Source organism: Stegostoma tigrinum, chromosome 13, assembly GCF_030684315.1.
Source record: "Stegostoma tigrinum isolate sSteTig4 chromosome 13, sSteTig4.hap1, whole genome shotgun sequence".
Lineage (NCBI taxonomy): Eukaryota > Metazoa > Chordata > Chondrichthyes > Orectolobiformes > Stegostomatidae > Stegostoma > Stegostoma tigrinum.
Genome location: NC_081366.1, coordinates 74449525 through 74462432, shown reverse-complemented (window position 1 = coordinate 74462432; position 12908 = coordinate 74449525). Strand labels below are relative to the sequence as shown.

Sequence of the window (12908 nt, the reverse complement as noted above, 5' to 3'; positions counted from 1 at the left end):
CTGCATTTGACACAGTTGGAGCTGCATTTGGTGCAATGGCAGACAAACTGCTTTGGGAAATGCTGCATATGGTGCAGTATAAGGTGTTTGGTTCATTAGTAGGCATAGAATTTGGAACTGTAGAAAGATTTTGTACAGTAACAGAAGCTACGTCTAATGCAGCATTTGCTGCAATGGGAGGCATTGCATTGAGCCCAGCAGCAGATGCTGTGTTGGGTGTGAAAGGAGGCACTGCATTTGGTGCAGCGGGAGATACTGTTCTTGCAGCATTGTATGGTGCTACATTTGTTGTGTGGGCATTATTGAGCTTGGAGTAGGTGATTGTGCATTTGATGCAAAGGCAGTTGCTGCGTTGGTGGATACTGCATTCGGTGCAGTGGTGCATACAGTATGGGGTGCAGAAAGAAATACTGTTTGGTGCAAGAGGTGGGTCTTTATTTTTGCAGTTGGAGCCATTACGTCTGAGAGTGTTACATTTGTTTAAGTCGAAATTGCAGTCTGTCCAGGAGAAGGAATTGTTCCACTCAGTGAAGGGTGAGCCTTGTGTTTGAAGCAGCACGAGGTACTGTATTTAGAACTTCAAACGTAGAACTGTACAGCACAGTACAGGCCCTTTGGCCCACGATGATGTGCTGAACTTTTATCCTAGAAACTAAGGTCTATCTAACTTCCACCCCATCTTACACTATCATCCGTATGCCTATCTAATAGCTGCCTAAACGCCCCTAATGAGGCCGACTTCACTACCCTCTCCGGAAATGCATTCCATGGCCCAACCACACTCTGAATAAGGAACCTACCTCTGATGTCTCCCCTATATCTAACTTCACTCACTTTAAAACTACGTTCCCTCATAAAAGCTACCTCCACCCTGGGAAAAAGTCTCTGGCCGTCCACTCTATCTATATCACTGAGCATTTAGTGCAGTAGAGTCACTGCAATTGGACCAAGAGGATATGAAGCATTTTGATCAGCAAGTGTGGATGCAGTGGGGAATGCCGCATTGGGTGCAGTGGGGAATGCTGCATTGGATGCAGTGGGGAATACTGCATTGGGTGCAGTGTGTAATGCTGCATTGGGCACAGTGGGGAATGCTGCATTGCGTGCAGTGGGTAATGCTGCATTGGATGCAGTGGGGAATGCTGCATTGGGCACAGTGGGTCATGCTGCATTGGGTGCAGTGTGTAATGCTGCATTGGGCGCAGTGGGGAATGCTGCATTGGATGCAGTGGGGAATGCTACATTGGGCACAGTAGGGAATGCGGCATTGGGTGCAGTGTGTAATGCTGCATTGGATGCAGTGGGGAATGCTGCATTGGGTGCAGTGTGCAATGCTGCATTGGGCACAGTGGGGAATGCGGCATTGGGTGCAGTGTGTAATGCTGCATTGGATGCAGTGGGGAATGCTGCATTGGGTGCAGTGTGCAATGCTGCATTGGGTGCAGTGGGTAATGCTGCATTGGGTGAAGAGTGTAATGCTGCATTAGGTGCAGTGGGGAAAGCTGCATTGGATGCAGTGTGTACTGCTGCATTGGGTGCACTGAGGAATGCTGCATTGTGTGCACTGAGGAATGCTGCATTGGGTGCAGTGGGCAGTACTGCATTGGGTGAAGAGTGTAATGCTACATTGGGCGCAGTGTGGAAGGCTGCATTGGGTGAAGAGTGTAATGCTGCATTGGGTGCAGTGGGGAAGGCTGCATTGGATGCAGTGTGTAATGCTGCATTGGGTGCAGTGGGTAATGCTGCATTGGATGCAGTGGGGAATGCTGCATTGGGCACAGTGGGGAATGCTGCATTGGGTGCAGTGTGTAGTGCTGCATTGGATGCAGTGGGGAATGCTGCATTGGGCACAGTGGGTCATGCTGCATTGGGTGCAGTGTGTAATGCTGCATTGGGCACAGTGGGGAATGCTGCATTGGATGCAGTGGGGAATGCTGCAGTGGGCACAGTGGGGAATGCTGCATTGGGTGCAGTGTGTAATGCTGCATTGGGTGCAGTGGGTAATGCTGCATTGGGTGAAGAGTGTAATGCTGCATTAGGTGCAGTGGGGAAGGCTGCATTGGATGCAGTGTGTATTGCTGCATTGGGTGCACTGAGGAATGCTGCATTGGGTGCACTGAGGAATGCTGCATTGGATGCAGTGGGGAATACTGCATTGGGTGCAGTGAGGAATGCTGCATTGGGTGCACTGAGGAATGCTGCATTGGATGCAGTGGGGAATACTGCATTGGATGCAGTGGGGAATACTGCATTGGGTGCAGTGAGGAATGCTGCATTGGGCGCAGTGTGTAATGCTGCATTGGATGCAGTGTGTAATGCTGTATTGGGTGCAGTGGGTAATGCTGCATTGGATGCAGTGTGTAATGCTGCATTGGGTGCAGTGGGTAATGCTGCATTGGATGCAGTGGGGAATGCTGCATTGGGTGCAGTGTGTAATGCTGCATTGGATGCAGTGGGGAATGCTGCATTGGGTGCAGTGTGTAATGCTGCATTGGGTGCAGTGGGTAATGCTGCATTGGGTGAAGAGTGTAATGCTGCATTGGGTGCAGTGGGGAAGGCTGCATTGGGTGAAGAGTGTAATGCTGCATTGGGTGCAGTGGGGAAGGCTGCATTGGATGCAGTGTGTAATGCTGCATTGGGTGCACTGAGGAATGCTGCATTGGGTGCACTGAGGAATGCTGCATTGGGTGCAGTGGGCAGTACTGCATTGGGTGCAGTGTGTAATGCTGTATTGGGTGCAGTGTGTAATGCTGCATTGGATGCAGTGGGTAATGCTGCATTGGATGTGGTGGGGAATGCTGCATTGGGCACAGTGGGGAATGCTGCATTGGGCGCAGTGGGGAATGCTGCATTGGGTGCAGTGGGTAATGTTGCGTTGGGTGCAGTGGGTAAAGCTGCATTGGGTACAGTAGCAGATGTCACACATTGTGCAGTAGCTGCACATGATGAAATAGCAGGTGCTGTATTTGGTAAATAGGAGACTGCATTTGTGGCAGTCAGGGTTCATCTATTTGGTGCAGTAGGAGACGCTGCATTTGATACAATCTGAATTAATATATTGTTGCAATTGAAGATGTTTCAAATGGTGCTATTGGAGAAGCAGCGTTTTGTGCAGTAGAAGGTGATGTATGTGGTACAGTAAGGACTCAGCAGTATTCCGATCTGCAAGAGAATCATCAAATGGTGTACCATCTCCTGCACCAAATACAGTGCATCCCGCAGGAATAAATTGAGGAACTTCTCCTGCACAAAGTACAGCCCTTACTGCTTCTCCTGTTGCTTAAATGCAGCATCAGCTGCTTCCCAAAATATCGTACTGTCCGGTATCAAACACAGAAACATAAAAAGATGTATTCATTATGGGTGTTGGAGGAGTTAATGACAGGTGCTTTATTTGATACATTTGGAGATACTATATTGGGTGCACTGGTGCTGCATTAGGTGCATTATGAGGAAATGGTGAGCTGGTGGTAATGTCACTGGTCTAGAAATCTTCATGTCATTGGCTATTGCTTCTGAGACAGCGGTGGCCTAGTGGTGTCATTGCTGGACTGTTAATCCAGAGACCCAGATAATGTTCTGGGGACCCAGCTTCAAATCCTGCCATGGCAGATGGTGGAATGTGAATTCAATAAGTATCTGGAATTACGCATATAGTGATGACCGTGAATCCATTGTCAGTCGTCAGGAAAAACCCATCTGATTCACTTATGCCCCTTAGGGAAGGACACTGCCATCCTTACCTGGTCTGGCCTGCATTTGTCTCCAGATACAAAGCAATGTGGTTGGCTCTTAACTGCCCTCTGAGCAATTAGCGACGGGCAATAAATGCTGCCCTGGCCAGTGACGCCCTCATCCCGCGAATGAATTAAGGGAAAAAACGAGACACAGGTTTGAATTCCACCATGCCTGCTGGTGTTTTTAAATTTCATTTGGTGCCGGAAGAGACTCTGCACCTGGTGTAATAGTGCAAGAGGAGATGTTGCATTTGGTGTCGCAGCAGTTTATACACCAGGTGCAGTAGTAGATGGTGACACTGTGGTAATATCCCTGTGCAGGTCCCAGCCAGTGCTCTGTGGCACTGAGTCAAATCCCATCAAAATAGCTGGTGCACTTAAACTGAATTACATTGCAACCTAAACAATACTGACAGGGGAGGGACAGGTGAGATGTTTCCCTGGTTGGTGATGTTCCTGGTAAATAAATCAGCGGTCGAAAGCTCATCTCAGTAATAGTGACCATGAATTTCATCAATGATTGTTGTAGAAAAATTTCTCAGCAACATCAGAGAAGAAATTCTGCTGTCCTTGCTTGGTCATGTGCCACGACATTCTGGATGCCCCCAGAAGTAGCCTAAAACGTCACAGAGTTACCAGAAGCATGCACATCCTATGACAAAGGTACAATAGGAGATGCTGCATTAGTGCCATTAAAGGATGTTTTGTTTGATTCTGAAGGAGAGGCTGCCTTCAGTGCAGCAGGAAATGCTGTGTTGGTTGCACTGTGTATTTCTGCATACAGTGTAATATGGGTTGCAACATTGTGGGTTTTTCTGTTTGGTGCAATCGGAGGGGCTGTATTTTCTGCGGTGTGGTAGACTGCATTTTGTGCAGAGGGAGACACTGCATTTTGTGCAGAAATATACATATGTTTGGTACAGCAGGAGATTCTGCATTTTGGGCAGAATGAGATGTGCTGTTTATTGCAGTACACATTCCTGCGACTGTTGCAATAGCGGGTGCTTTTAACCTGAAAATGATGCAGTGCGCGGAGCAGTGGAACATGTTAAATTTGATGCTGGAGAAGGTACTGTATTGCGTGTTCTATTTGGTGCAATCGGAAGAGCAACTGGTGCAGAAGGGGGCTGTATTTGGTGGGAGGTGTTTTAATTGTTTCTGTACAAGTTACTGCCTTCAGAGCAGTCTTTGCCAAAGTTGATGCATTAGGAGATGCATCCTATAGCGTAACAGGTGACACAGCCTTTGATGTGGCTGGGCACACTGCATTTCGTGGTGTAGGAAGTTCTTAATTTGGTGGAGTTGGCGATGCTGTATTTGAGGCAGTAAAAAGTGCATTATTTGTTTTAGAAGGAGGCATTGCATTTAGTAAAAATTAAGCTACTCCATATGTTGCAGCTAGTGAGTCTGGATTTGATCCAACAAAGACATAGCTTTTGCAAATCAGATTGGACCCAACACAATAGGAGCTAAAGGTTGACAGATCCCCTGGTCCTGGTGGACTTGAATCCAGGGTCTGGAAAGAACTGGTCGCTGACATAGAAGATACATTGATTTTAATTTTACAGAATTGCTTAAGTCCTGAAATTGCCCGATCCAATTGAAAAAACAACAAATGCAACTCCTCTATTCCACAAAGGAAGGAGGCAGAAAACAGGAATGTGCTGGCTATTTATGTGAAGATCATCAAAGGAAACCTCAGGATTCTATTATTATCAGCTTGAGCTGATAAGTGGCAAGTGACATTCACGCCACACAAATGCTAGGCTATGACCATCACCAATAAGAGACAATCTAACCACTGTCCCTTGACATGTTACCACTGAATCTCCCATTATCAACATCATGGGGTTATTAGTGACCAGAAACTCAACTTGACCCACCACATTTACACAGTGGCTACAAGAGCAGGCCAGAAGCTAACTGTGGCGAGTAACTCACTTCCTGACTCTTCAAAGCCTGTCCACCATCGACAAGGCACAAGTTAGGAGTGTGATGGAATACCCCCCACTCTCCTGGACGAGTGCAGCTTCAACAACACTCAAGAAGCTCGACACCATCCAGGACAAAGCAGCCCTCTTGATTGGCACCACATCCACAAACATAAATTCCCTCCACCACCGATACTCAGTAGCAGCAGTGTGTGCTATCTACAAGATGCACTGCAGAAATTCACCAAAGATCCTCAGACAGCACTTTCCAAACTCACAACCACTTCCATCTAGAAGGTCAATGGCAGCAGATACATATGAACACCACCACCTACAAGTTGCCCTCCAAGACACTCACCATCCTGATTTGGAAATGTTTCACCATTCCTTCCCTAGCACTAGGTCAAAATCCTGGAATTCCGTCCCTCACGGCATTGTGGGTCAACCCACAGCACATGGACTGCAGCAGTTCACAAAGGCAGCTCATCACCACCTTCTCAAGGACAGCTAGGGAGGGGCAATAACTGCTGGCCAGCCAGCGACACCCACATCCCATAAATGAATGAGAAAAACATTAAGGAGGTTATGGTGGGACACTTAGAAAATCTCAATGCAGTCGGAGTCAAGCTGGCTCTGCGGAAGGAAATCACATTTTACTTACTTATACATGTTTTTGCTTAGTCATGGAACTCTGATAAGAGGAATCGTGTGACTGTGTTGCAGTTAGATTTTGAAAACTCATTAGACAAGATGCTGCATCAAAGTTTGCAATGCAAAATAAGAGCTGATGGTGTAAAGGATAACATCTCGGCATGGGTAGACAATTGGTTAGCTAACAGAAAGTAGAGTAGGTACTAATGAATCAAGTTGGCAAGGTGCTGGAGAGGGCTCAGGAGAGATTCTCCAGGACGTTACTGGGTATTGAAGGTTTGAGTTGTAAAGAAAGGCTGGGACTGGAGCGTAGGTGGTTGAAAGGTGACCTTATAGAAGTTTATAAAATAATGAGGAGTACAGGTAGAGTGAATGGTAAGGTGTCTTTCCGCAGGTTCGGGCATTTCAAGATCGGGGACACATTTTTGCAAGATGAGAGGAGAAAAACTTAAAAAAGACATGAGGGACAAATATTTTGCACAGAGAGTAGTTCATGTGTGGAATGAACTTCCTGAGGAAGTGGTTGATGTGGGTATAGTTACAATATTTAAAAGACATTTGGAAAAGTACATGAATAGGAAAGGTTTGGAGGTATATGGACCAGGAGCAGGCAGGAGGGACTACTTTAGTTTGGGATTATGGTCGGCATGGACTGGTTGGACCAAAGTGCCTGGTTCCGTGCTGTATGAGTTTATCACTCTCTCTGTTGAGTGGTATGCCATGGGGATCAGTGTTCAGGCCTCAAATATTTACAGTATATGTATAACTGGAAGGACCAAATGACTGGTTAAGGTTCGACGATGACACGAAGATAGATATACAATGAGTTCTTTAAAAGACACAAGAAATCTCAAAAATGGATAGGTTAAAGGACGGGGAATGAAGAATTGGCCAATGGAATATAATGTAGGCATTGTGAACTTGTACAAAGAATGGAAAAGCAGTATATTATTTCAGCTGCAGAACACTGCTGTGCAGAGGGATCTGGGTGCCCTGGTTCATGAATCGTAGTAAGTTAGTATCAGGTACATCAATGGTTAGGAAGGTAAATAGAATGTTCTTTATTGCAAGAATAATAGGAATGGAAGTAGGAAAGGTCTGTGATAATTATTTTTGAACACATCTGGAACCCTGTGTACAGTTTCGATTTGCTTCTTTAAGAAAGAGTATCAGTAGCAGTTCAGAGAAAATTCACTTTGCTGTGATTTGGGACAGAGTGGTTGTTGCTTCATAAGGGAAGGCTGGATGGGTTTGGAAGTTTGGAAGATTGAGAGGCAATTTTAGTGAAATGGTCAAGATCTGAGGGAATTGACAAGGTGGGTTCTGAAAAAGTGTTTTCCCCTTATGGGAGAGTTGAGACATCAAAGACACATCTTAAAAGTGAGGAGCATCCTATTTAAGATGAAAATTAACAGATTATTTCTCCAGGAGGACATGAGTCTTCGGAACTCTATTCCCCAGGTGGAGGTGGGGTTATTTAGTATTCTTAAGGCAGAGCTAGATACATTCTTGACCAACAAAGGAATCAAACTTTATCAGCAGAAATGTGAAGTTAAGGCGCGGCACAGGGAATACTCACTTCTTTCCAGTGATACAGTAATGGGTGGGCATGCTGTTTCACTTATGTGGAAACACAAAGACTGGTGCTCAATAACTTGGCAATTTTTGGGTTTCTTGACATAACATGGCAAAGGAAAGTAGGTGAATGGTGATAGCAACCTTTAATAAAGCGAGGATCACCCTTTGCCCAGATATCTGTTTTAACTGTGATAACAAGGTGTAGAGCTGGATGAACACAGAGGCCAAGCAGCATCAGAGGAGCAGGAAAGCTGACGTTTCGGGTCTAGACCCTTCTTTTATCCCCTGGCATTTTAAGTCGTCGTCCAGATGCTTCTTAAAAGTTGTGAGTTTCTTCAGTATTTCTGAAGAAGGGTCTTGACCCAAAACGTCAGCCTTCCTGCTCCTCTGATGCTGCTTGGCCTGCTGTGTTCATCCAGCTCTCCACCTTGCTATCTTGGATTCTCCAGCATCTGCAGTTCCTATTATCTCTGTTTTAACTGCACTTTCTTTTTTTCTCCTTCTATTCAGAAAGAGTGACTCAAATTCAATCTGAATGTGTTCCTTTGTCTTTCAGCACCCTCAACAATAACAACATCAGCCTCATCCCATTGACCAGTTTCAACCACATGCCAAAGCTAAGGACTTTGTGAGTATTTGCATTTAGCAACTTTTCAATTACAAAATTGCCCTTATGCTCTTCCTATTCATTCATAAGATGTGAGCATCGCAGGCTACTGTATGTTAATTACTCGCTCCTTGTTTTCACTTGGAATAAGGTTTGGGGGGACACCTTCTAGAAACACTGCTGTCCAGGAGGTCTAGGTACATCCACAGTGCTGTTAGAGGGAGGGAGTGCTGATACTTTGGCCCAGCGATGCTGAAGGAACAACAACAGAGTTCCAAGCTAGGATAGTGTGTGTTTTTGTGTGCAATATTCTGGCTCAGGGCCCTCCAATGCTGGCTGGCTATTATAACATATTTGGTATGAAAATAGAACTTCTTCTGTTGCTCAAGCAGAAATATGAGTAACGACAGAATCTAAAAGAGTTTTCAATGATAAGTATACATCCTGTTCAAGTGTAAGAAGCAAAAGAATTGGAGGAAATAAATACCCATTTCAGGGAGACAGCACATGTGGTAAGAGCTGAATGCCTGTCTGTGCTGTAAAGTTCTTTAATCTAATTATAGTCAGTAATGTGTATGTGCAGGAGTGCCTCTGTAAGCTGAATGCTCAATGTTTACTGTTATGGTTTGGGTTCGTCTCTGGGTGGCACCGGGGCTCTTTGGTTAGCACTGCTGCTTCACAGGGACCCGGGTTTGATTCTAGCCTCAGGTAAATACCTGTGCAGAGTTTGCACGTTCTCCTTTTGCCCTCTGGGTGCTCCGGTTCCCTCCCACAGCCTAAAGATGTGCAGGTTTGGCCGTGCTAAATTGCCTCATAATGCCTGGGGTGGGAGGTGCAGGGATAGAGTCAGGGGTGAGTCTGGGTGCGATGCTGTACAGAGGGTTAGTGTGGACTCAGTGGGTCAAATGGCCTGCTTCCACACGGTTGATTCTACGGATAGATTCAAGGAACTGAATCGCCCGTTGCCTGTTTCCCTATTGCTACATTAATTGGCAGATCAACAGACAGTTATGGGACAAGAGCCTTCCTGGCTGAAAGATGTGGGATTTGAATGTATTGCATTTAACAAAAAGAAAATGTGCATCGGCAATAAATAAGATAGAAATGTCATGCGAGATGAAGGAACAATGACGATTTGCAGGCTGCTCAGCTTCGTCCTTGGATTTGAAAACATTAATGTTAGTGCAGCCTAATTTACCTGATTAGATAGAAATTTTATTGCTGCTCTACAGTCTGCTGGCTGTTTGCAATCGATCTGGTCCTGCCTGCTATTGATCGCCTCTGGTCAGGTCAACAAAAACCCTTTCTTCCCTGTGTTTTTTTTAAATTTCAGAGGTTGTTTAATGTCTGCACTCTCGAGGGAATGGAGCTGACTAATCTCCTTTCTGTAATTAAATGTGGATAGGAAGGAAATCGTATAAGGGGATTACAGTGGGCCATTTCAGATTGAATTCTCCGAACATGTTCAGTAGAAAGTGGTGACCTCTGTCTGGAAAGGAGCTTGTTGGAGATTTAATTCAATGCCAGCTGGTAACGGCTCTCTCAGTAAAGTCACCACTCTCTGCCCTCTGCTGAATGACTTGACTTTGTATGATCTTTAGTGCTTCTGTTTTCCCTACTTCACTTGTCTCACTGATTCATTGTGACCGAGCAGTCTGTTGGGCAGCGCAGAGTTTGTGATGGAAAAGAAAAGTTATCAATAACCACCCAGGGAACACGCTTCTATTCACTCCTTTAACACTTTGGATTCAGAGAATCCCTACAGCGTGGAAACAGACCCTTTAGCCCAACAAGTCCACACTGACCCTCAGAGCATCCCACCCAGACCCATCCCCCAATAACCCACCTAGTCTACACATCCCTGGACACTATGGGGCAATTTAGCATGGTCAATCTGCCTAGCCTGCACACCTTTGGACTGTGGGAGGAAATGCATGCAGACACACGGAGAACGTGCAAAACCCTACACAGGCAGTCACCTGAGGGTGGAATTGAACCTGCCTCCCTGGTGCTGTGAGGCAGCAGAGCTAACCACTAAGCCACCTGGCCACCCACTATTTACCTGTGACATTACTGAGTTATGTTGCTTTTTTACAGTGGGGTTGGCAATGACAGTCATTCTCCTTAAGATTGCTTCTCTTCAGCTGAAAAAACAACTGACTTTTAGTTTAAGATCCCACTGGTATGGTGGGACCGTATGCAATTAGATGTACAAGGTACAGGAGCATTTACTCGCGTGCAAAACCATCCCTGTAATTTTGTCCTTTTTTTTGCATTTTGAATTCTGTTGTTTAATTGATAAATTAGTCAGAGGAGCTAATAGAGCTTTCTAGTTCGATTCATGTGGAAAATGTCCGGGTTAGCTCCAGGTTTTGTTTTATTGCACTCAACCAGTATTGTATTTCGACAACTCTATGGGTTAAGGTTAACCCAACTTCACCAAGATACCAGAAACCAAAGTACATTTCATAGTTCCAAAGAGGCGACAACATTCATATGGGTGCAACATTTTCTCTTTGCCCAACCTTCAAAAAGACCTCATAATGTATGAAAATAACCAGCTGGGCTGAAAGTGGAGTGAAACTAAACGTTTCTCTTAATTTGTAGTATAACTAACTTTCTGTTAGCTGTATTGCAGGCAGTGTACATGAAAGCATGGTTCACAGTGACACGTTTAAAAAAAACGTTTGTAAAGAAGGCTCGCATGAGCAAACAAGAATGACTTTCTTCCTAGATAATCCAGGATATGATGTGCTGGAAAAATCTTTATAATATATTGTACCTTATTTGAAATATATCTTTGCAATTTTTTTAGCTCTGGCATAGTTTGCCCATAAAAAGTAATAAAATTACTATAGGCATTGTAGATATTTTAAATATGAAAATCAATTTGTTTTAAATATGTCCAGCACAAAGCAGTTTGTTCTGAAGAAGTTGCTTCAGACTCGAAACTTTAACTCTGTTTCTGTCTCCACAATGCTGCCAAACTTGCTGAGTTTCTCCAGCGCTTTGCTTTTTGAGGCAGACCACATGATTGACATCCCATCTACCGATTTAAACACGCCCGCTTTCTATCGCCAGCATATCACGGCTGCACATCAGGAAGCACTGCAGAAACTTGCCAAAGCTCCTGCGGTAAACCTTTACCTCTAACATGCAGAACATCAGGCTCAGAGGCTGGATGCGAAAACTGGCAACTGCGTGGACGCACCACCTGACTGAGACAAACATGACTGTTCCTTCATAGTCACTGGAATGAAATCCTGGAAATGACTGCGTTCCAGCACTCTGTCATGATCCAATGATGAGATTACTAGATAAATGGATTTTTGTTCTAATTTAAAGAATAGAATGCGTGGCCAGCCCAAGGATATAATATTAATTGGCAGGTTTCCAGGGTTGAATCAAATTCCCAAAAAAAACTTCATTATACAATATAAGCAGTAATGAGTATGAAGTATTCTGAACAGACCAGGTAATGATTCTGAACTATATACACTACTGTATGTACAATTTTCAGGAGATATATCAGGTAAATTTGAGATAACACGGTGTGGAGCTGGAGGAACAAAGCAGGCCAGGTAGCATAGCAGGAACAGGAAAAGGGTCCCAACCCAAAACATCAGCTTTCCTGCTCCTCTGATGCTGCCTGGCCTGCTGTGTTCCTCCAGCTCCACACTGTGTTACCTCTGACCCCAGCATCAGCAGAACTTACGATCTCAGGAAAATATGAGTGCACAGATAAATTGCAATTGGTCACCTTACAGACATTTTAATGACAGATCTGCTTCTTTCACCTCACTCTCAGCTGTGGTGAGCCCTTTTGACACAGCATGGAGCCATCTTTCCCTGTCACTGCTGCTAAACCTTCACTGATGTTTGCTGGCAGCAGCACAAGAGGCCTGGCACCACTTTGACTGCATCAACATCCTCTCACCCTCGAACTGCAACAAAAGTCTTCCAGCAGACACACTGTCCTGAGTGCACACTGTCCTTTACTAATGCCTTTAAGCTGACTTAGCCCTGAATTCCTCTGGACTTCCAATGCTGCAAGCCTTGCAGATACCATGTGTCCAACTAAATAAGCCCACCTGCTATTTCTTTAAAGTTTAGTCCATTCTGATTCTACTAAACAAACAGGTGTAACCTTCTAAGATAGCAAAGTGTGGAGCTGGATGAACACAGCAGGCCAAGCAGCATCTTAGGAGCACAAAAGCTGACGTTTTGGGCCTAGACCTTTCATCAGAAAACGGGGTCAGAGATAACACAGTGTGGAGCTGGAGGAACACAGCGGGCCAGGCAGCATCAGAGGAGCAGGAAAGCTGATGTTTTGGGTCGGGACCCTTTTCCTGTTCCTCTGTTGCTGCTTGGCCTGCTGTGTTCATCCGGCTCCACATTTTGTTA

At 45.1% G+C, this 12908-nt stretch overlaps 1 protein-coding gene across 1 annotated transcript in view; it reads left to right on the top strand.

Annotated features, from left to right (window-relative positions):
- The window catches only part of LOC125458334 (slit homolog 3 protein-like), a 623269-nt gene that overhangs the window by 415693 nt on the left and 194668 nt on the right, over window positions 1–12908 (top strand). The window contains exon 7 of the mRNA XM_048543536.2: window positions 8454–8525. Coding sequence (XP_048399493.1) covers window positions 8454–8525 — 72 coding nt within the window. The remainder of the gene's footprint in view (window positions 1–8453; window positions 8526–12908) is intronic.